The 25,326-nt window shown below is 34.6% G+C and overlaps 1 protein-coding gene across 1 annotated transcript in view; it reads left to right on the top strand.

Annotated features, from left to right (window-relative positions):
• Positions 1-18,241, top strand: part of LOC149776566 (glycine--tRNA ligase-like) — a 39,861-nt gene extending 21,620 nt beyond the window's left edge. The window contains exons 11-17 of the mRNA XM_089941033.1: positions 457-565; positions 4,748-4,892; positions 10,297-10,382; positions 11,847-11,956; positions 12,320-12,413; positions 13,344-13,531; positions 14,510-18,241. Coding sequence (XP_089797159.1) covers positions 457-565; positions 4,748-4,892; positions 10,297-10,382; positions 11,847-11,956; positions 12,320-12,413; positions 13,344-13,531; positions 14,510-14,623 — 846 coding nt within the window. The 3' untranslated portion in view covers positions 14,624-18,241. The remainder of the gene's footprint in view (positions 1-456; positions 566-4,747; positions 4,893-10,296; positions 10,383-11,846; positions 11,957-12,319; positions 12,414-13,343; positions 13,532-14,509) is intronic.
• The last annotated feature ends 7,085 nt before the right edge of the window (positions 18,242-25,326 follow it).

The raw sequence follows: 25,326 nt of genomic DNA, 5'->3' as shown, positions 1-25,326 counted from the left end.
GGTGGAAATCAGAATTACAGTCTAAAAGCCCACATCACATTTTAGTATTAACTAGAATATATTTTTTGCCTGTTGGAGTGTAAATGATTGGCACTTGTACTGGCATGAGTGAAAAATGGTCTACATACAAATTTTGGTTTGTATGTCATATTGTTTGTCTGTCTGTCTGTCCTATAAAGTGTGTGTATCTCTCTCTCTCCTACCATATCTTCTATTTCTTTATCTCTGTTTTTGCTATGTGTTAATTCTGTCTCACTCCCTTTCTGTTTGCATCAAATTGTCAATTCTTTCTCTCTCTCTCTCTTTCTCTCTCTCTCTCTTTCACTACATGTGTATATTTGTTTCCTCGTAGATCTATATTTGTATTCCTGAAGAGGTGTCCATTGTGTAAATCTTTCCCTTATATAGAGAATCCTTTAAAACCATGTTTGCTATATGTCTCTGATTTGTTTTCAGGGTTGGATAGAATGTGTTGGTTGTGCAGACAGATCTTGCTATGATTTGACACAACACACCAAAAGTACAGGAGTAAGACTGGTGGCAGAGAAAACCCTTCCTGAACCTATATCCTTTACAAATAAACAAAGTTAAAAGTTCAGCTCAATCTAAACCATCGGCAGAAGTATCCTAGTTACTGACAGATGAAAAATAAGCAGAGTAAATATTATTAATTCATGTATTTTATGGGCTGTTATTTTTGTTTATTTTGCAGAAAGGACCTTTTATGTATATATCTATCAATCAATATGTTGACACAGTCACATGTGACTATTAAGTAACAGGTGGTGCATGGTCAAAGATAAAGTGAAGATGGAAGCGATAAGACAGTCCGAAGAGTAATGTTAGGAAAGGCAGAAATAAGAGAAAGAATGTCAGTGTACATTTTCATCCCTTCATACTGAGATCAATCTGGCTACTATAGCAGCAATGAAGTAATGAACCTCAACCCTGAGAATCGCTAGGTCTTGCTTGTAGCTGACTAGTTCATTAGAATATGATTTTGGAAAGCTCCTGCTTGTGACATACCAAGTCAGGAGCTTCTGCAGTTATTGATGGTAATTTGTTCATTGGTATTTAAAGTAACCACAGATAGGTGGTTATGTCACAGAGGGAGGATCCAAATTTTTTTACTATGTCCATCTTGCATTGGTTCTTGAAATATGTAGTGCCAAGGTGACACAGTGCACACTTTGTCTTGCATTGTGCCATCCTTTGGGGCCACCATGTTTTAATTTTCTTAAGATTAATACTTGACTATGATAGCATGAAACAACTTGGTATCATTAGCCTTTGTTTTTCACTTATAGTGACAATATTATCTTAAATACACTAGTGGAATGCATGACATACAGAGGTAGACCGCTCCGTTGGCCTAGTGGTTAGAGCGTCTGCCTCGGAAGCGGGAGGTCATGGGTTCGAACCCCGGCCGAGTCATACCAGAGACTTTAAAAATGGTACTAACAGTTGCCTTGTGTGATGCTCAGCATTAAGAGGTTAGTGTTAGGACTGGTTGGCTTGGTGTCAGGATAATGTGACTGGGTGGGACATATGCTACATGTCTGCGGCATGATGCCCCAGTGCTAGACATCACTATAAACTGCCACACTGCAGACATTGTAGCGATATGACTGAAAAATTGTTAAAAGCTATGTTCAAAATCCTAATCACAGACATAGAGGTTCTTGGAAGAGACTTTACTGTGCTTCTGATGTCCTGACAGGCAACCAGTACCCTGCTCTGATTAGTGGTCTGATGACATTATTCAGTCTGCTGTCCATACATAAAATGATTTATCAGTTTTGTTGTGCGGCAAAATAATCTTGTTAACCCTTTGCAAGTTGGTGCCATGAAAATGTGCAGACTGTGCACAGGTCCTTGAGTTCTACAAATGGCAATATCAAGGACTTGAAAAAGCCTGAAAATGAAAATTCTGTTTAAAAGTGCTTGAATTTTAATACAAGATCAATCAAGAAACAAGATCAATCACATGACAAAAATAAACAAAATGATAAGAAAAAACATTGCATTCATTTTAAAAGGATCTGGTAGAAAATACCATTAGCTGTATAAATGAGCTTTAAATCAAAAGACCCTGTGAGCTTATCCTGATTACCTCTCATCAATGTGTACAGCTGGGTACAATAATGAATCCATGGATAACCATGTATTTGTTATTTATTTATTATTAATTTTTCTTTCACATTTTGAGTTGTAATGAAAAAAAATTGGCAGGAAATTTCTATAGATACCATTTTTATTAGTATTTTGGTAACATTTCTATCAGTCAATTTATAACAATGAAGTCCCATGATATATAATGTTATGACTATATGGTCTTAAACTAATTAACAGAAACAAGCAAACACCAGAAGATTTTGTGAAATTCACAAAGTAATTTATTTCTCTTGAATTCAAAGTGAAAAATTAAAAATAATTTGCGTTATTGTCTATTAAATCCCATATAGTCCTAAAAGTTCTATCACAAGTCTAGAAGTATCTAGTATTCCAAATGAGTTCACATGGTGTTCTGAATGAAGTTCTGTCTATTTTACTGATGTGTCAGTAATCTGGAATAGTTTGATGTTTAAACAGTCTTGAATTATCAGTTATATAATCCAAAATGCCTTTAAATGGATTCACAGTAATTCCAAAATAGTTACTTACTCCTAAAGTTCATGAGCACCTTGTAATTCCAATAAATAACTGAAATAAAGAAACCCTCTCAAATTATAACTGAGCACAAATAAACCTGATTCTATGGAGACGGATATTTAAGATAGGAACAATCCATTCTTAAATTATAACTGAGCACAAATAAAGCTGATTCTACGGAGACAGATGTTTAAGATTGGAACAATCCATTCTCTTACTACCTTATATATAAAAAATACTAAGGCACAATTTCAGAACCAGGTTGAGGGGCAGGTATTCATTTCCAGATCATTCCAATATATCTGTACGGTCGGGTTCTTTAGCAGCAAACCAATCAGAAATTATGTGGGCCAGAATTTCCTTGGTGGAAAGTACTGACCTGAACTCAAATCCCATCAAGATTACTTCAAAACCATCCAAGGTGTAAAGGCCACAAAAACATGTTTTCCAAACAAATTTACTTATCTTAAGTACAAGCCCACATTGGACAAAATTAGATATTTAATGGGTTTTTTATATCTAAATGACCCATATAATTTGTAATCATAAAAATGAACACACATAACATAGATATACATAGCAGTAATATAGTTGGGTACAAGTATAGTGCTTGTAGTTACATTTGTTATAGCGCTTGGACTAGTAGTATATCAGCCATATCTGCTTTGCCTTCCACATTATTGCCTGCAAGTATTATCCACTCCTTCCAAACATGAAGTGAGGCCGTAGTGGCAGAGATATGTTGGGTTATCAAAGTAATCACTAGCTCTTAGTCCTTCATGTGAAGGAATAAACAGCACGTTCCAGATTAAATTTAGTGATAGCACCATTGCCAAGCAGTTCAGTTACGGTGAAAGAAATATTCTGTTTATTTCTGGTGTTTGATGAAAAGAACTAGTATGAAATAGAGATTTGATTTTACTTAGCCCTATGTTTAGATGCATGATAATGAAGAAATATACAAACATTTGCATTAATTAGGCCCTTGGAAATTTTTAACATGGGGTCTTTGAAAGTCCACAAATTTCCTGCTGTTGAAGCTGTACTTATAAGAAATTTCTTTAATGTTTTTAAATGAATGGTTAGATATTTGTGAAAGTCAGAGTTGTGAGATTAGTTTGTAAAAATCCCTACCTTTGAAAGTGCTTAATCACAATTTTATACCCATGCTATGTTTTGTTAATGGAGTTGTAGGTAGTAATCCATGTCTTTCTGTCTTATACACCTCATGTCACGTAGCTCCTCTGCATCACAAATTTTCATTCTGCTCATTAACCTTTAAAAAACTTGAAAGATTTAAAACAAAAGTTTTTTGTTATGGCCCTTGTTTGAGAATTCTATCCTTGCATAATGTAAATTTCTGCTTAACGAATTTTTGAGAATTTTATATATTGAAACTAAGCTGTATTTAAGACTTATTTCAAGAAAACCCAGGTCATTTCAAGTTGCATTTTCTATCTATTATGGCTCCTTTACAGTTTTGTCCATGTAAAATGAACCAAGTTTTTTCACTTGTTCCATTTTAGCAAGTGACATTTGTGCTGCTGGGACAAAGATCTGGTCAGCCATTATGTTAACAAGAGAAAAAGTATACTTTATGGATTTCTTTCATATTAATTTTGGTAGTATTAGATGAAGTAATACAACTTGTTTATAACTTGTTAGCATTAGATTCTTCCCTGTACTGTTTGTAACTTGGGTTGTATAAAGCTAAATTTGTACGGTTGCAGCTACAATTCAAGTCTGTGCAATTTTTAATTGAAGATCATTTTTATGTTCATTAAACTCTTATCCATATTATTTAGAAAAAGTGAACATTCGGAATGGCACCTTTTCAGAACAGGTGCCATTGGAGCAGTCAAGTCCAATCCTAGAATGAACCTTGTGTTATGAATTTCTTCTACTTAGTCATTTATTTTTCGAATGTTACTTTTTGCATAACAAACTTGGACACTGCATAAAATCTCTGACTAGTCCACCAAAATAAAACTCTTAGTTTTCAGAATTTGAGATCATGTATCGCAGCATTCTAATCAAAATTTGAACATAGGAAAGTATCAGTTATTTGCCATTGTATTCTTTGACTGTTCAAACAAAGTTATAGATGTTGTGGAATGTCAGACACAGAAGGGGCTTATTGGTAAAGTGTTCAAAAAGGATGCTAAAGTGGTCACAGATTATTTATCGAACCTGACACCAGAAGAAGTGGACAAGCTTGAGAAAACATTACAAGAGAAAGGGTAAGAAAGACCATGTTTTCCCACTGTATATTTTTTCCATGCAGTTCCTTTGAGAGTGTTGCAAAAAGCAAGATTTTGTGGCTTGAGTTAAATTTTTGTTTCTACTCATAGTTTCATATATTTGTTGTACTTTGTATTCATACTCTTATACCTTAAATCATAAAATTTGGTGATTGAATGCATCATGACGAAGTACTACATTCTTATCAAAAAATTATATCATTGTTGCCCATATTTCTGTCTTGTAATTTGGGTTAAAATTGTTTTCAGTGTTTTTGCCAACCCCTGCATATGTTAAACTTTTCAGACTAGAGAATTGTACACATATGTATGTAACAAAAAGACAGTGACCTACATTTCACTTTACCTGCTTAGGTTAAGTTTTTACTTTTAGTATGTGCTTTTTTGTATCCTTTGTACATACTGTTATAGATGGAATCATAAAAAAAAACATGACATGGGGATGCCTCTTGGTAAGTGCTACAGCCTTATCACAAAAGCTGGTCACTGTGACCTATGCTTCATAGCACTGACTTGGGTTAAATTATCGTTTTAACTGTTTATGTTAGAATCATCAGATAAGACTGCGTGAATCTATACTAATACTACACACATACAAAAAGGTTAGTGACCTACATTTCCCATTTTACTTATGTTATTGCATTTTATAAATGCTGTAAACATATTAAATTATTTTGAATGATGTGACTTGGTGAAGGGTGCAGCCTTGTGAGTTCTGTTCCCTCTTTGCAGAAGTAGGTCATTGTGGCTCATTTTTTGCTTCTCTGACTTGGATTAAATTGTATGTTGATGTTCATTCTTATGCTGGAATCATGAAACTGATGCTGTTAGTTCAACAGCTTAATAACACAAGAGGCTTATCATGACTTATATTTCATCTTTTTCTTGGCATAGATTAAAATAATTCTCATGTCCACAAGTACTTGTCACATGCCTTGTTGAGTTATTGCATTTTGATAAGAAGTACATTTTTTATTAGAAAAAGAAGTTTCTATGACCTATTTTCATTCTTTAATGACTTCATTGAAATTTTGTGTTTTATGGTTAATTGATTGGTGCTGTTTTAGAATCATGAAACCAGTCACTGAATGCATCTATTGTTGCCAAACCCTTACATGCAAAAAATGTCGCAGAGAGTTTCATTTTATGCTTTGATGACACAGATTAAGTATTTGTGTTTAGTCTTTGGTCGCACAACTTTTTCATGCTTTCTTCCTTCTAACCTGCATTGTGCAGTTGGAAGTAGGAATGAATATATTTATTCAGTGGTCAACTTTCCATATTAATTATAAATTGTATATTGTGATAGTTTACCCACGGCAGATTATGTGTGTTTTGAACATTTGAATGAGTATGGGAAATTAGTGGATTCTGTGCATTTCATGTGAGTCCTCGGCTAATCAGTTTAATTACTGATGATTTGTGCTTCTGATAGTGATTATACACACTACTGTCAGGACTTCCATCACCCATTAAAATCTGGCTTGGGGGTGGTGCAGGGGGTGGGAAGGGGGAGATGGTGATGACAGCTCCTGTTGCAAAAACCAACAAATAAAAAAGCCTGAGTCACTGCCTTTTACCACCTGATTGTAGTACATCTACTTTGATATCACAGAAATGAGTGTATTTTCCATTGTCTTTACACTCCTGTCACATGGACCATAATTTCCTTGTCAAGATCATTTTATTGCATAGCAGTCCTAATGTCCATCGTTCATTAGAACAGCTAAATCATTAGCAGTACTGATGTTATTGTTTGCTGTGAATCTGGTAAATATCATGGTCTGCAGATCTTTCTGTTGCGATGGTTTTTGTAAGATTTATTGCTCTTTTAGGTTTAAAAGCTGCTTGCAGTCAATGCCAGACTTTTGTGAATGCAACCACTCTTTGCAGATTGTGGTGGAACTTTTTGTTGTATCTTATTATTACAATTCTGAAGAAACAGAAATGCCATGGGGGTTTCACCAGAAGACCTCCTGTGATACCTTCTTGGTCTAAAATGAAATAGTGTAAATCTGATGTCTGATGTGGCTGCCACAATGACTACTTCTCCTGAATGGATGGTTTCACTTAACCCTTTACCTCATACAAGCATCTTTGGACTCCTCTACTCCATTCGCATGGAAGCGTCTTTTGATGCCTCTACAAGATTCGCATGGAAGCGCCTTTTGACGCCTGCTGTAAACATCAGCCATTTTGAGCTAGTTTTTGTAGCGCCACCTTCGGGGAAAACCCCCCTATCAGATACTACATTCATTTCTGCGAATGACAATTACGTCAGATCACGTGGTCGCTATTCATGCACTGGTCGATATCTGCTATTTGAAGTAACTGGGTCATAATCTCCAGTCTCCAAAATGGCAACCACGGATTTCATTCAGTACATACAAAGTTTTCACGATTAGAATAACAACCATGAAAGATTCAATAAATTAGGTAAAGTCTCTGATATTGATGTAGGCAGCAGTTAGTTTTTATAAATTATCAAATTCAGATGACTTAGTGATATAGACGCACACGAAAACCTTGTAAATTTCGAGTATCGGAAATGGCAGCTACAGTTGGTCACACAGCCTCACTGACATGACGGTGAACGAGTTCTCTCAAGATTTTGAAGCACATAAAAAAAATTCTTCTCTGAAATATAATTACACAGCTATAACAATCGGACTTTACTCTTAAACTTGTCCACATATAATATATGTGTACCAAAAATGTAAAATGGTTAAAATTGATGTTAAACGTAACACCACTACATTGCTTAACAATTCACAGGCAGGATTTCATTCAGTACTTACGAAGTTTTCACGATTAGAATCACAACCATGAAAGATTCAGTAACTTTGGTAAAGGCTCTGATATTTATGTAAGCAGCAATTAGTTTTTATTGATTATCAAATTCAGATGACTTAGTGATGTAGACGCAGACGAAAAACGTGTAAATTTCGAGTATGGGAAATGGCAGCTATGGTCGGTCACGCGGCCTCACTGACATGACGGTGAACGAGTTCTCTCTCGATTTTAAAGCACATAAAATATTCTTCTGTGAAAAATAATTACACAGCTATAACAATCAGACTTTACTCTTAAATTTTTCCACATATAATAGATGTCTACCTAAAACGTAAAATGGTTAAAACTGCTGTTAAACATAACACCACTACATTGCTTAACAATTCACAGGCATGCGTATGCGGTCGGCTAGGTAACAGGTGTTCAGTTTATAGCGTGCTGCACTTTGTCACTATGCTCTATGAGGTAAAAGGTTATAGACTTATCCTGATGTCTGTTTGGTACTCAATTAAAATGGTTCCATTCTAATACTTGGTATGGATGCCTTGACAGCTATCTTTTAGGGGCTCTGAGTGGCCAAGTGGTCTAAAGCGCTCTCCATTACAGATCATTGACATCTCACCTCTGTCTGCATGGGTTCGAGTCTCAGATTCGGCTAATGTGGGTACATGAGAAAGCTTGCCAGTAGCTTCTCATGGGACGGTGGTTCTTTCCTGGGTTCTTCCTGCACCATTAATACTGGCTGCCATGTATAGCCTATCATGTGCTGAAAAATGGCATTAAACCCTACAGCAACAACATCCATCTTGAAAAGTTTCTTTGCTACTCCTCCTGCATGCAAAGTCATATTGACACAGGTTTTTCATGAGAAGACTTCTTATGATTTATAGTTGGTTCTAAATGAAAAAATGAAAATTGTGCTGATCTGTGGTCAACTATAGCTAACACACTGGCCATCTTGAAAATCATGTTATTGTTACTCCAACTGAAAATGGGTGGTCATATCAACAGGTTGCATATCAACTTGGTGTTTTTCAGTGAAAGACTTTTCATGATGTATAGTTGATCCTAAAATGGAAATGGTGCCGATCTGATGCCCAATATGGCCACCACAGCAGCCATCTTGAAAATCATTTTGCAACTCCTCTTGAAAACAAGTCATATTGACAAGGCGTTTCACCAGAAGACCTCTGATATCTAGTTTGTCCTAAGTGAAAATGGTGCAGCTCATACATCCAATAGGACTGCCACTACTATAATTCTTGAGAATTGTGTTATTGCTCCTCCTCCTGAATGGATGGTCATATCAACATGGGGTTTGCTGGAAGGCTTCTTATGATGTTTAGTTGGTCCTATATAAAAATGGTGCAAAACTGACCAACTTGGTCACCACAGTGGCCATCTTGAAAATTCTGATATTGCTACTTGTCATAGATGGCTGGTCATATCGACATTGTGCTCTCGCCAGAAGACTTCATGTAATGTCTAGTTGGCCTAAATGAAAATGGTATGAATTTGCTATCCAACATGGCAGCCAGCTTTAAAATCTTGCCATTGTTACTGCTTCAGAATGATAAGCCATGTCACCTTAGGGGTTTTACCATGAAACTTCTTGTAATGTCTTCTTGGTTCATATCTAAAGTTCATTATGGTTATTTTGATGGCCTGCCTGAAAATCTTGTTGTAGCCACTTCTCTTAAATGGAAGTCATTTTGACATGAGGTTTTCATCAGAAGAATTCTTATAGCGTCTACTTGGAATAAATGAAAATGATACCAACTGACCTCAACATGATCACTATGGTGGTCATCTTGAAAGTTTATCTTTAAATCTAAAGAGATGGCTATATCAACTTGGGGTTTTCACCAATAGACATTTTATGATACTTACTTGGTCCTAAATGTACCGTTCATACATACCATATAACTGCCACGATTACTGTCCTGAAAATCTTGCTCTCACTACTCCAAAATACAGAATGGTCATATTGACATAGTTTCCACCAAAAGACTTCTAATGATATCAAGTTGGTCCTAAATGAAAATGATCTCCAGTATGTCGACCACAGCAGCTAATTTGAAAATATTGTTATTGATGAAAAACATCAGGGATGGTTTCAACACTGGCAGTTTAAAATAAAGAATGTTTTGGTTTTTTTTCTCTTAAAATTTCTGGAAATTCTTTTCACCAAGTAGAGCATTAGTCCCTTTGAGACTCTTGTTTATAGTATAGATTTGTATCCATCTTGGATTAGGGTGGCAGGATGGAGGGGTGGGGTGAAGTACATTTACATCAACAGATTGTTCACAGCTCTTTTTTTAAAAAATAAATTTAAATTTATTTTCTGTATGTTAATTAATGTTTGTAAATTTTTCAATATTGATGCTTACATTTTATGGTATTGTTGGAAATTAAAATTTTTTTTTTCAATTTTAAGCACATTTTTAATACTCCACATTCTGTAATATGAAAAACTGCTTAGTTGATTATCAGTTTGAATGCCGTAGATCTACACCATTTCAAAATAAAACTAATTAGCAACAAATGTTGTCTAGCATGTCTTGTCTAGCATGTCTTCTTTCATTTTCAGAGAATTTGAGATTACACTAAATGGGACGTCATTCACAGTCACCCCAGATATGGTCCAGATCAAACGATACCAGAAAAAAGTCCATGGTGGGTATAATAACAGCAAAATTTTATACACATGGTAATTTATAATAAAGAGGGGAAATAATTTAGAATCAGTAATTTTGTTTCCTTGTCACTTTTCATGGTTTTAAATGGTTTAAGATTAAAATAGCACAATTATTGTGAAAAGCACTATAGATGATCTACTGCTTACAATATACGATAGATTTGTGGCTTGCACATGATCAGTACCAGATTTTTAACTGGCATAATTTTTAGATCACATAATTTTGCATTTTGTAGAAAATCTTGCAGAATTTGTTTTCTTACCATATTTTCTGTTGAGAAGTTGAAACTAGGAATGAACTTATCTCCTGGTTATTTGCTACGCTTTATATCGTAAAGTGAGCAAAGAGTTAAACTGAATAAAGAAATGTAAGCTATTGTATCCAGGATTTGAAATCTTGTTCTACTAGTTCCTATAAAATGACAAAAACAGATTATGAATACATACAAGTGGGGAGTTTTACTGATTTACATGGAAACTTCATTAAGGTCTACGAGCAGACCTGCCAACCCTTATGATTTTGCCATTAGTCTTGCGAAAGTAACCCTTAAAATACTGACTTACCGAATAAAAGCGAAAACTTCCAAAAAATTAATGTTGCAGAATAATCTGGTTAGTTGGTTAATCTGTGCTTGATTTCGAACCAGGTTTCATATTAGAAATAGTGCAGTTAGGGAATCAGACTAACTTTACAACGGTACTTTAGATGCTTTAAACTGCATAAATTTTGTCATGCAAAGTGTCTGCATGATCAAACTGTTGATTAGAATGTTTAAAAACATGGCATCTAGCAAAACGATGCATGGTGAAGATGAAAGGGAAAATAAAAAGTGTTAGTAATCAGTACGGAAGAATAAATAGGAATATTCCGATTCTTGTGAATAAAAGCATTTATTGGACATCACGTCAGTTTGAGTATGTCTTATGGTGGGTGATATGATTGCCGTTGTCAGTGAAATGGAAACAATTCCAAGAATTATGTCAATCTGAGAGATAGCAACAAGCCGTTGAGCTTCATAGGGTTTTGAAACCCTGTACAAGAGGTAAAAAGGTCTACATGTACCTTGCACATTTTTCAGTTGAACATAATGTTTACTGTTGCTGCGTGTTTCAAATATCAAACATTTAAATATGTTGTCCAGCTTTTTAATAACAGTTTATGATATTTTGATAATCAGCTGTGTTACTGGGAGTGTTTTGTCAGGGTTGGCATGTCTGTAGGAGATGTCGCACTTGAATGTAAATACACTGGTTGTTTAAATGAGTAAGGGTTCTGCAGAACCATGTCTGCCAACAGCTCCATGATGATTATATGATTTTCAGAAACAAGGTTGGAATATTCTTCATGCTGTTGCAACATTACCTTGGTGTAGCTCTTTTATCATCCAGGTGAGATGGAGTGCTTTATAATTGATAGAATTTACAATATTGCTTATTTTCAGTGGAAGAATACACACCATCTGTGATAGAGCCATCCTTTGGAATTGGCAGAATAATGTACTGTATATTTGAGCATAATTTCCTAGTGAGAGAGGGAGATGAACAAAGAACTGTAAGTTTTACTTAAAAAGATAGCTGATTGATAATTTTAATATACGTCTGTCTTTAGATACTTAATTGATATAGAATATCCATACTACAGTCTAAGCAAAAAATACGCATCATTACATTCAAACCAAATTGAGATAAAATCACTGTTGTGTTTTATAAACTTATACTTTCTGCTAAATTCTCAGAATCCTATATTTGTATTTTCCAGAGGTGTCTTGAATGTTATTCTTGGCCAAGTTTAAAGTCCAAATTAAAAACAAATATAAATATGCATATCACTCTAGTATGTGTATTTATAGTCTTATATGAGCAAATGATGAACAATTTTGTACTTCTGTAACTTTGTTCTTTCCTTTAATTTCAGTACCTGACTTTGCCAGCAATTATTGCCCCATACAAGTGTTCAGTATTGCCTCTCAGTAACAACAAGGAGTTTGAACCATTTGTACATCAACTATGTAAGTATTGAGAGAGTAATATTTGTCCATCTGTTGAAATGAACAACAGGATTACTTCAACAAATGCTAATCAATTATGAAAATTTTAGATGTCTTGAGCACGCAGCAGTTAAGAGACGGTTGGCATTACCAAGTATAAAGAATATCATGCTAGGTTGAGGTATCATCGAGGAATGAGAATTTGCCTATACTTGAGCCATATTACAAAAAATGTTGTAGCCTGAATATTTGTCTGCTTCTGTGAGATGCATATATCCTTATCCACACTTAAGTGCACCTGTCTCTTTGAAAATAAGAGTACCTTGCTTTTCTTTCAAACAAATAACCCCCTGCAGGCTAAAGATGTAGAATAGGTCCATTGCAAACTGGTATTTATTTGAGAGGCAATGAATGGAGGCAAGAGATGTTTAGTAGATTAGTGTTGGGAGTGCCGGATTTGTAAACAGAAAGGTGTGAGTTTCAATCACACCATTGAATCAGTCTGTGTTAGTTGCCATTGTATCCTTCAGCAAGGAGTAGTCTTATGGTTGCCTCATAATAAATAACCTTCCTGCATTACAGTGCCATAAAACACCAAACTAATTAAACAAAATAAACTGATCTTTATTTTGAAAAAGTTGAGATTCAAGGGTGTCAATATTTGGATTTGGGCTGCTTTTCACAAAGCACAATGAACTGTGAATGGTGAAGATTTGTTTTGTATTAAGTACAGGGATTGATCTGCAGTGTTTGGAATTCATTATTGTTGAGAAATAGATTTTCAAAAGTAAATTGCCAGTATTGTGAATTTTTCACAACTCTGAATGATCACAGTTGAATCAAGATGACCCAATAAATTTCATGTATTATATGTCTGATGCATGCATTGCCAAATTGCAACATCTACTATTATGTAAATTGAAATTCATGTTTCACAAAATGTGTTTTCAGCTCAGGGTCTGCTGAAGCTGGACATTTCTCACAGAGTAGACAGTTCCAGTGGCTCCATTGGCCGACGATATGCCAGAACAGACCAAATTGCTATACCATATGGAATAACAGTTGACTTTGACACCCTGAAAGCTCCCCACACTGCGACTCTGCGTGAAAGAGACTCAATGAAACAAATCAGAGCTCCAGTAAGTTTCTGTTATATGTGCAACTAATTGAGGTTGCAGAAAACCCAAATATTTAAACCCGTAAATTATTCACATTAAAATAAGTTGTTTCTTTAATACTGATTGATAAGTCATTGAGGAATAGAATGCACTGAGGTGTCAGGTTAAAATGCCTTTTTAATAGCATGCACCAAAGGCTAGGTCAGTATTTAGTTGTCTGGTAAAAGATTTTCACTCCAGTTACGTCCTATGTGAAAATGGTGCTGATCTAATGTTAAGTACAGCCACCTTATTGCCACATGACCATCTTGAAAATCTTGTTAATTTTGCTACTTCTTATAAATATAAAGTCATTTTGTGTTGGGGCTTTCATCAGAATTTTTTTTATGGCTTCCTGTTGGTCCTAAACAGTCTTGTCAACATGGTGACCATCTTTAAAATATTACCCCTTCCAGATGGTTATATCAGAATGATTTTTTTTCTCCAATATTTTTGTTATGAAACCTAATTGCCCCTGGAATGAAAATGGTGCCAATTACACATCAAGTATGACAGTTATGAGCTGTCTTGAAAATCTGCTGTCACCTGAGTATTGGTCATAGTCACATGGGGTTTTCACCAAAAGGCATCTAATGGTGTCTACCTGGTCCTAAATGAATGTCAATGTAAAAATTAAAATGCCTACCACTACAGTTAATTTGAAAATTTTATTATCACTGAAAAATATTAGAGATGGATTGAACACCCAGCATTTAAAAGGAAGAATTGGTCTTGAATTCCTGGAAACTCGTCACCCAGTAGTGTCACTCCCTAGGGACTAATGTTTAGTATTAATTATGTCAATTTGTTTCCTTCTTTTCATCCAGTAGTGTCACTTCCTAGGGACTCTTGTTTAGTAATAAGTATGTCAGTTTGTTTCCTTCTTTTCACCCAGTAGTGTCACTCCCTAGGGACTCTTGTTTATTATTAATTAAGCATCACAATTTGTTTCTTCTTTAGGTTGAAGAATTACCAGAACTGGTAAGGGATCTGGCCCAGATGAGGAGGACATGGCAGTCTGTACTGAACAATTATCCAGTATTTGAACAACAAGAGTCCACCAAGGGAAACTAGGCACAGGGCTCATTCATCATATGGCATTACACTTCAGACATACTTAGAATCTTTTCTTGTTAATCTGCTGTTCAGTTACCACCATATAAACACCACAGTAGAAACTTTATATTGATGTTACCATATTTATTCATTATCTTGTACACTTGATATGCAATCAGTATGGACCAAGAACTTCCATTACTTATTGTACAGTCTGGTTCTATATACTTCACCAAAACATTCAGTAACTCTAATAAATACAAAGCTAAAGTCACAGAACTTTATGGTTTTTCTAGTTTGGGGCTCTTCACTACACTACAAAATCTTTGTGATATATGACATCTCTGAGGTTTAGGACTGTAGGTTATTGGCTGTAAAAGTGTAACTAGAACTGTCCTTTCAAACAGAAACAAGACCTTGATCGGAAGATTACGCAATAGTCTGTCAGAACCTATACAGTTTGTGATGTGTAATATATAAGGAAATGAGGTGGTTGTATTCATCAGACTATATATATATATATATACACACACATTATGTGTGGTGATGATTGTGTCACACTTGAGATTAGACCGTATTTCACATAACCATGATGGAATACTAAATATTTTCATTGCACAGAATCAAATGTTTTATATAAATCTGCTTGTCAGATCACCTTTGCATTTTAATTGTCTTATGAAGAGGTTGTGGCTCAAATAGAAGTTGGCTTGTATTACATGAAGTCTCTTGCCATAGGTATGGGTATTTAAATTTTTGTTCAAAAAATGTCCAAATATATTGCTTGCTTTATATGTTGCATCCACATTTGTCAGGCCACAAGTCTACTTTGAATATGGTTTTGCTGTCATCATCCAAGAATATTTTACCTTAATGATGATATAGATAATATCACCTCGGTGAAATTAGAATTTATTACAAAGAGGTCAGAGGAAGATTAATTTGTATTTTGTGTTCAGCAAAAGATGCATTGGATCATACTTCGTTGAATCAAAACTAAGTTATTAATTAATCACCACATCATGGCATTAATATTTTTGAGAACAAAAACTAGTGTAAAATGCAGCGAAATTTTCTATAAGATGATCATTGAATTCTGTACATTCAGAAATGATATGTTAAATCTCAATGCAAATAGACTTGATCATTTTAATTATGTTTCAGAAGAAGAGGAAGATCTAAACCAAGATTATGTATAATTTGTAAAGACAGCAACAATTAGAAAAAGTGGTTAAACAATTTATTGATATATCGATGTATCAATATTTCTTCTATATTGATACTTTTTCTGTATTGATACAAATTGTGATGAATCTATACAAAACAATACATGTTGCTTTAATCTTGGCAATCATGAATAATTATTAGTTGTTTGCCTTTTTATTCTTCAAATTGATAACTCTTTGGAAAGAGTGATAGCAAGCTCATGGGTTCATTCTCTCAGTTAAAAATGAGAAACTCTGAACACCCACTTGCCTGTACAAAGTAATTAAGATGGTTAAAGATCTGGCCCCACCCCCAATTCCATGCTAATTATTTTACCCCTGTTATCATGTTTAGCCACTGATGGTACACATATATTACTGTAAAAAGATGACATTCTAGATTTGTACTCCATTTATGATTTAAATACTTTACTGATCGTTTTACATACAGTTTCTCTGTTGCTTCACATCTTGTCTACTTGAATTTGAAGAATACACTTCAAGTGTGTCATGCAGTGAAATATGTTGCATTTAATTCTGATTGGTGGTTATTGTTTGTTCAAGTCAATGGTAAAACAATAACCACCAATCAGAACTAATTATAGGTTATTCACTTGATGATACACCAGAAGTATTGGCATCCAAACTCAGTTCAGACAGACACAAAGCAACAGAAAACTTAGGCAAAAGTGTCTATTAAATAATCCATAAAGTACTTAAATTATACATGGGGAACAAGTTTGGAATGTCTCTTTTATGCTGATATATCTAATCCGTAGAGTACTGAAATCTTACATGGGGAATAAGTTTGGAATGTCTCTTTTATGCTGATATATCTAATCCATAGAGTACTGAAATCATACATGGGGAACAAGTTTGGAATGTCTCTTTTATGCTGATATATCTAATCAGCAACTGTCTGTGCTAAAGGATAAAAAGGCACATGATCTGCAAGGAGGTAGATTCCAAACTGCACGAGTTACAGTCACCTTGTCAGTTTGTAGGAGTGTCGTCAATATATAAAAAAATTCCTGATAAAATGAGTGCCAGTCTCTGCATCAGTTGTTTTGCATGTGCAGGAATGTGAAGAATTTGGTTATTAGTCATCCCCATTCCTAAGCTTGGATTTGTTATAGGTAAGAATTTCCTTGGAGAAGGAAATTGCTCTATTTCTTTTATTTTGAAGATAACACCATAATGCTTTCCAAATTTAAGTGAAGATGTGAAATTGATAATAAGATGTTTTAAAGCATTTATGCAATACAAAACAAATTCGCATAGTGACAAAGACGAGTCCTGCATCTGATCAGATGGAACAGCCTGAATTGTCCTAAATGTTTGATTTAAAATCACAGATAGCTAATATAGTATCTGTTGGGAAGTACTTTTTATTTACTTTTTTAAGGATGAGAATGAAATCTGAACAGTTGATAAGTATGTCTGTTTGTAATCAGCATACTGGAACTACAACCAAGATGTCAAGATATCACTGCACCACTGACAGATCTTCTAAAGATAAAAAAACGTATAGTTGATATGTGTATCGATTATATATTGTATCGTAGGTAGTTTATTGTGAATTGTATCAATACATGGCAGAGGTGTATTGTTTCACACCATAATTAGAGATATCTTAATTTACTTAAAAATTTAATAATGAAGTACCTTCATTGCTACGGGTTGTTAATGTGTCAATTTTGTAAAACATATTTGTATGGTCTTTTTTACTTATATAGTACATATGTGTAGGAGGAGGGAAAACAGTGTATACCAGGCAGATATGATGGAGCTTAGCTTCCAACTGCTGCAATAAAATCACAGTCTTGTTAGAGCAATGAATTTTTCTGTCGATCAGTCATTGTAAGATGTACCTACATTGGTGCTATATTTGGTTATATTCTGATGTTATCTTATTGAAAGTTGCCAGAGAAAATTTGATCTGTGCTTTTTATCTTTTGGGTTATAATTTAGTATTTATAGTAATTTCATGGTCACTATCAAACTTTTTTAATGGAATTAGTATTTAATCTATTTTTCATGGAGTGGATAAAAACATGCTGATTTAGTTCTCAAGCACAGGCATTAATTGTAGAGATTACTCTTTGCTAGTTAAGCCCTGCCTTATTGTGGGGTCTTTTCCTCAATTGAATGGAAAGAGGAGGGAGAAAGAAAGGTGTATTTTCAAAGACCCATATTTTAAATAAATACTTGTTCGTCATATAATACTTTTTGCTCAGAATATTTTGGTTACCCATGCACTTGTAAAAGAGACTGTGCCTTTTATTCTCCTGCCCGTCTCAAAAAGAGGCTTAAATGTGCTGTTTCCTGTAATCATTTTTGTTACTTATAATGAAGCCTATTCAGATTAAGGGTGCAAAATGACCATTATACATTGTAAATGTCAACAGTCAATAAAAAAATTCTCAAAGGAGTTTTTTTTTTAATTGTTTTTATATCGTATAAACTTTTGGGTCAGTAATAATTCATGAAATTAAAGATTGTTTTATTTCCCTTTCATCTGGATATGCATTCAACATCATAACAGGTCATTAAATAAAATGCCTCTGTTCATCAGCTACTATGATTACAGATGGTAAATATATACAGCATATACTTGCTTGATAATCAGATCAACTGCACACAAAATGCATCCTGATTTGCCATCGCATAATGTGTCTGCAGACCACCATGTGTTGTTTGTTGCACTTGGATTTGACTTTTATGGTGATCGAACTTAATTTAGGTTTACATAACACTGATACCAAATTTGCCTTCAGAAAATGAAGATTTTAAAAATAATTAAACAGACGCCAAATTTTTGGCAGAATTACAGGTTCTGGGGTTTTGTGGGATTTAGTGCAGTTTTTCAGCATATGAAAAGCTATACATGATGGCCGGTATGTTTAGTGGAGGAAGCCCCGGGAAGAACTACCATCCCATGGGAAGGTAGTAGCAAGTTTTATCAGATACTCCTGTTTACCTGAGATTTGAACCTATGCAGACAAGTGAAATGTCAGTGACCTGTCACCCAGGGCCCCTCCGACTGATAGGACAGATTAACATTGATGATATTTACTGGACAGGGTGCAGTTCAGGTCAAACCCACGACATATGCACACACCAGTCAAATAGTGTATAGCGTGGTATTATGGATGACTGTTCAGGACAAAACAGTAAGATGCAGGCTTAATTAGTGTCAAAACCAGTGCAGCGTCAGTTGACAAAGAGATGCTGCCAGGTTGTGCAGATCACACAAAATCCGCATGAATAAGCCCACTTGGAGAGCAGTGGTGTGCGAGAACTCCTGCAAATTTTTATTTAACTCTTAACTCTTAAAGTGCTTGTTGAGACACAAGTCATGACACCATTAGAGGTGTCATGGTGCTTATTGTGACGTCTTTTTTTCCAGGCAACAATTTACACATCTGGGTTTTTTGGGCCCTAGAACATGCATTCTGTCATAGTTTGAACCTTGCATCAAGGAAGCTTCACAAATGTGTGTTTAAAATATGGGATACCTAATGGAAGATTCTCAGCATGGTTCATCTTCGGATGTTGAATTCATGCTTCAAATGCTGACTGATGATAGTGATGAGGACGGTGATTTTTAAAGTTATGAAGTATATCAGATTATTGCAGTGATTCCCAACCTTTTTTTTGGCCAAAACCCTTAAAAATACATTTTCTGAGCCTCACAACCCCATTGCTAAGTTTTGACAAGTTTTGCAACCTGAATAAAAATCCTGGTGACCCTCCAGAATATTCTCATGACCCTGATTTGGGTTGCAACTTGGAGGTTGGGAACCACTGGATTATTGGAACTTGGAGGTTGGGAACCACTGGATTATTGGAACGTGGAAATTATTAATGAAAATACCAGTGATTGATTTTGAACCAGAAAAATTATGTTGAATATGAGTACAGTGTGCATGCTGGATAGATTTTAAAAAAAGCATGCCAGTCAACACCTCTTTCAGCAATATTTCAAAGTAAATGTGAAAAGACAGATTGCCAACCCTGATTTAAATACATACAATTTATTGAGCACTGCAATTTTCATTTCTTTTATCAGACATTTTATCCTTGTGGAATCTTGTGCTTTAAAACTTTATAACCCTATACAGCTTAAGATAATTTTAATAAATAAGAATCTAAAATTAAATATACAAATATTTGTTTAATCAAACAATTTCTGTCTTTAAAAGGAGTCTATAGCATTTATAGAATTAAAGCCCTAGTACAGCATGGAACAGATAACATCTGGCATACCGGTAGTAGTTGACAAAGCATTGATTCAACAAAGTGAATCTTTTGCAGAGCTTATGTTAGTGAAAAGTAAAAAATCTTACATTGGACAAGAAGTATCCAAAAGACATACTAATAAGCTGTGGAAATTTGTACATAACAACCATAAAGAACGGTTTCCCTACTTGTTCAAGCTGGATAAAGTAGCAATGTATTTGCCCATTCAGACAGCAAACTGAAAGTAGGTTTTAAGTACAGAACAATAAGGAACAGATTAGTCTTAGAAAAAATCAGCAGAACATTCTTATGTACAACTAGAGGCAACATCTTATAAAGAAACTGACTTAACAGAGCTCTGACAACTGGAGCAGGAAGAGAGGGAGAGACGAATATTGAAGTGTTTGGTAAATATTGATAAATGGCCATTTCCTCCTCCCACTACTTTACTTTCTACCATTTCTTGAGTGAAAAAGGGTGAGCTTCCACCTTTGGATACCATTCAGGCAGCATCTCTGCTTCTTGTTAGCAAAGACATTAAAGGGTGAAAGCTCAACAATCCAAAAGAAATGTTAGCATGCCAAGCCATCACAGGATTTTCATACAATGCCACAATTACTTCTGCCTTGTCAACTTGACCAGGTCTTTGTGGCTTTACCTCGGGAGGGAGTACTAGCTTGGTTCAGAGGTCCATCTGGACCAGCAGCAGATATATTAGCACATGCCAGTACCGGCTAGAGATCTTTCCCGAGATGCCTAGTACCAGACTTTGGCATCAGGTGTCAATAGCTTTGGACTAACTAGTTCTGACAGTCTCAATCTATGTCTCTCAGATTCCAGAATAGGATACATTGATCTTTCCTCCCATTATACCTAATCATGATACAGATAGTGGCTGCCATATGGAGCTCCTAACATAAGCCCTGGCACTGAATTTCATGCCTTATGTCCACAGCACCAGACTCTCAGCTGCCTCCCCACCCAGTACTGGATGTGTGTGTGTATATATATATATATTTGTGTTCATCTATATTGTGTAATCAGCATGGACCAAGTTCTTTTACAAAATGTACTGGCAAATTTGGACCCATATATTTCATTCATACAATGTACTGGCAAATTTGGACCCACATACTTCTTTCATATAATGTACTGGCAAATTTGGACCCATATACATGTACTTCATTCATACAATGTACTGGCAAATTTGGACCCATATATTTCATTCATACAATGTACTGACAAATTTGGATCCATTTACTTCATTCATATAATGTACTGGCAAATTTGGACCCATATATTTCATTCATACAATGTACTGCCAAATTTGGACCCATGTACTTCATTCATATAATGTACTGGCAAATTTGGACCCATATACTTTTCATATAATGTACTGCCAAATTTGGACCCATATACTTTTCATATAATGTACTGGCAAATTTGGACCCATATACTTTTCATATAATGTACTGGCAAATTTGGACCCATATACTTTTCATATAATGTACTGGCAAATTTGGACCCATATACTTTTTCATATAATGTACTGGCAAATTTGGACCTATATGCTTCATTCATATAATGTACTGGCAAATTTGGACCCATATACTTTTTCATATAATGTACTGGCAAATTTGGACCCATATACCTGTACTTCATTCATACAATGTACTGGCAAATTTGGACCCATATACTTCATTCATATAATGTACTGGCAAATTTGGACCTATATGCTTCATTCATATAATGTACTGGCAAATTTGGACCCATATACTTTTTCATATAATGTACTGGCAAATTTGGACCCATATACCTGTACTTCATTCATACAATGTACTGGCAAATTTGGACCCATATACTTCATTCATATAATGTACTGGCAAATTTGGACCCATATACTTTTTCATATAATGTACTGGCAAATTTGGACCCATATACCTGTACTTCATTCATACAATGTACTGGCAAATTTGGACCCATATATTTCATTCATACAATGTACTGGCAAATTTGGACCCATATACTTTTTTCATACAATGTACTGGCAAATTTGGACCCTTATACTTCATTCATATAATGTATTAGCAAATTTGGACCCATATACTTTTTTCATACAATGTACTGCCAAATTTGGACCCATATATTTCATTCATTTAATGTACTGCCAAATTTGGACCCATATACTTTTTTCATACAATGTACTGGCAAATTTGGACCCTTATACTTCATTCATATAATGTATTAGCAAATTTGGACCCATATACTTTTTTCATACAATGTACTGCCAAATTTGGACCCATATATTTCATTCATTTAATGTACTGCCAAATTTGGACCCATATACTTTATTCATATAATGTACTGGCAAATTTGGACCCATATACTTTTCATATAATGTACTGGCAAATTTGGACCCATATACTTTATTCATATAATGTACTGGCAAATTTGGACCCATATACTTTATTCATATAATGTACTGGCAAATTTGGACCCATATACTTTTTCATATAATGTACTGGCAAATTTGGACCTATATGCTTCATTCATATAATGTACTGGCAAATTTGGACCCATATACTTTTTCATATAATGTACTGGCAAATTTGGACCCATATACCTGTACTTCATTCATACAATGTACTGGCAAATTTGGACCCATATACTTCATTCATATAATGTACTGGCAAATTTGGACCTATATGCTTCATTCATATAATGTACTGGCAAATTTGGACCCATATACTTTTTCATATAATGTACTGGCAAATTTGGACCCATATACCTGTACTTCATTCATACAATGTACTGGCAAATTTGGACCCATATACTTTTTCATATAATGTACTGGCAAATTTGGACCCATATACCTGTACTTCATTCATACAATGTACTGGCAAATTTGGACCCATATATTTCATTCATACAATGTACTGGCAAATTTGGACCCATATATTTCATTCATACAATGTACTGGCAAATTTGGACCCATATACTTTTTTCATACAATGTACTGGCAAATTTGGACCCATATACTTTTTTCATACAATGTACTGGCAAATTTGGACCCATATACTTTTTTCATACAATGTACTGCCAAATTTGGACCCATATATTTCATTCATTTAATGTACTGCCAAATTTGGACCCATATACTTTATTCATATAATGTACTGGCAAATTTGGACCCATATACCTGTACTTCATTCATACAATGTACTGGCAAATTTGGACCCATATATTTCATTCATACAATGTACTGGCAAATTTGGACCCATTTACTTCATTCATATAATGTACTGGCAAATTTGGACCCTTATACCTGTACTTCATTCATACAATGTACTGGCAAATTTGGACCCATATACTTCATTCATATAATGTACTGGCAAATTTGGACCTATATGCTTCATTCATATAATGTACTGGCAAATTTGGACCCATATACTTTTCATATAATGTACTGGCAAATTTGGACCCATATATTTCATTCATACAATGTACTGGCAAATTTGGACCCATATACTTTTTTCATACAATGTACTGGCAAATTTGGACCCTTATACTTCATTCATATAATGTATTAGCAAATTTGGACCCATATACTTTTTTCATACAATGTACTGCCAAATTTGGACCCATATATTTCATTCATTTAATGTACTGCCAAATTTGGACCCATATATTTCATTCATATAATGTACTGGCAAATTTGGACCCATATACTTGTAAAAAAATTGGAGCAAGAAATTCAAGCTCAAGCTCGTTGTCCTAAAACTAGTCTATAACTATCAGTAAGTGGGACCAACCATGCATGTGTATAGTTTCATGGCAATCCTCAAAGTAGTTTAGAAGGAGTGGCGATGTAGCAATAACAAACTTATGCTCACACGCAGATGGGCTAAGGGCAATAGGTCATCTAATAAAGCTCTCCTGGTTAGTGTAAAATGCATCCAAAATAGCTGCCACAGTGGCTAATTTGACAATCTTATTTTTTGAAGAATATCTGAGAATGGTTTCAACACTCCACAGTTAAAAAGAAAAAATATTCTTGTTTTCAATTCCTGGAAATTCTTTTCAGCCATTAGAGCTTCAGTCCCATCAAGAAACTCTTGTCTATCAATTGATCCACAAGTTCATTACTGTTTAAATAACCAAACTCTAATGGTCTGAAAATATACTCAGGTCAGCTATATGTGAATACAGACATTCCTACTAAACTTTATTTGTCTACCTTAAATGGGTTTTGCTCAATCATGCAAAAACAGTTATTGTAAAATAAAAATCACAAGAAATATGTTAAAAAATGGGCACATAAAAATAAAATATGACTGTAGAGGCCTGAAAATCATGTCTGCTACATATGAAAATAATACAGTGTATACATTTATTAATCTATGTCAGTAGCCTTTTGATACTCATGGTACAACAGTGGTGATGGACAGCAGCTAGACAATATGTTCTTTTCTGCTCTCGCTGAGGCCATACAAAACCATCAGAGGAAGATGGCAAATCCACATGCACTATGTTCATCTGATGTCAATAATGCCTGCCAGAATTCACCACATTGCAATGAGAGATGCAATAGTAGTTCCACACACAATAAATTTCAGCATGCATGTGTATGAAATAGTTTTTCTAGATCACAAATTCCATATCCTTGTATTTGACAGCTGACGTGCAACAATGTGCTTAGACTTGGGTACACACAAGTAATCTGCTCAGGGCTGGAATATGGTATGTATGTGTGTGTGTGTGTATATATATATATATATATATATATATATATATATATATATATATATATATAAAGGTACGTATATAATTTTGTATGTGGTGTGTGTGTTATTACGTCTTTAGGCTTTAGGCTGGAATAAACAGTAACACAGAATGAAAACAACAAGCATTTTTAAATGTAATAATAATTTATTTTCCTGGAAAATTCTGTAAAAATATTTTAAAAAAGAACTTACGGTTTCAAGAATCAAATCCAAAAATAATCTAAGAATAATCCATGAATTAAATTACACAAGTCCTAGTAATAAATATTCTAATAATTTCATGTTCGAATCCTGATGGAAAATCCCAGATGGATGACGATGTATGCTGTAGTCAGTATTGTGCTTATCGACAGTTCCTTGTAGAAATACAAATAATGGCACTCCAGTGTTGAAAATCCAAATTAAGCTTGTAATCAATGTCTTTCCAAAATTTCTGTGTGAGCACTCCTTAAAATATTTTCAGAGAATAAAGAATTAATCCTTTTGAAAT

The sequence above is a fragment of the Sinohyriopsis cumingii genome, chromosome 18 (genome assembly GCF_028554795.1).
Source record: "Sinohyriopsis cumingii isolate HCF-2022 chromosome 18, ASM2855479v2, whole genome shotgun sequence".
Lineage (NCBI taxonomy): Eukaryota > Metazoa > Mollusca > Bivalvia > Unionida > Unionidae > Sinohyriopsis > Sinohyriopsis cumingii.
This window is presented reverse-complemented; position numbering and strand designations above follow the sequence as displayed.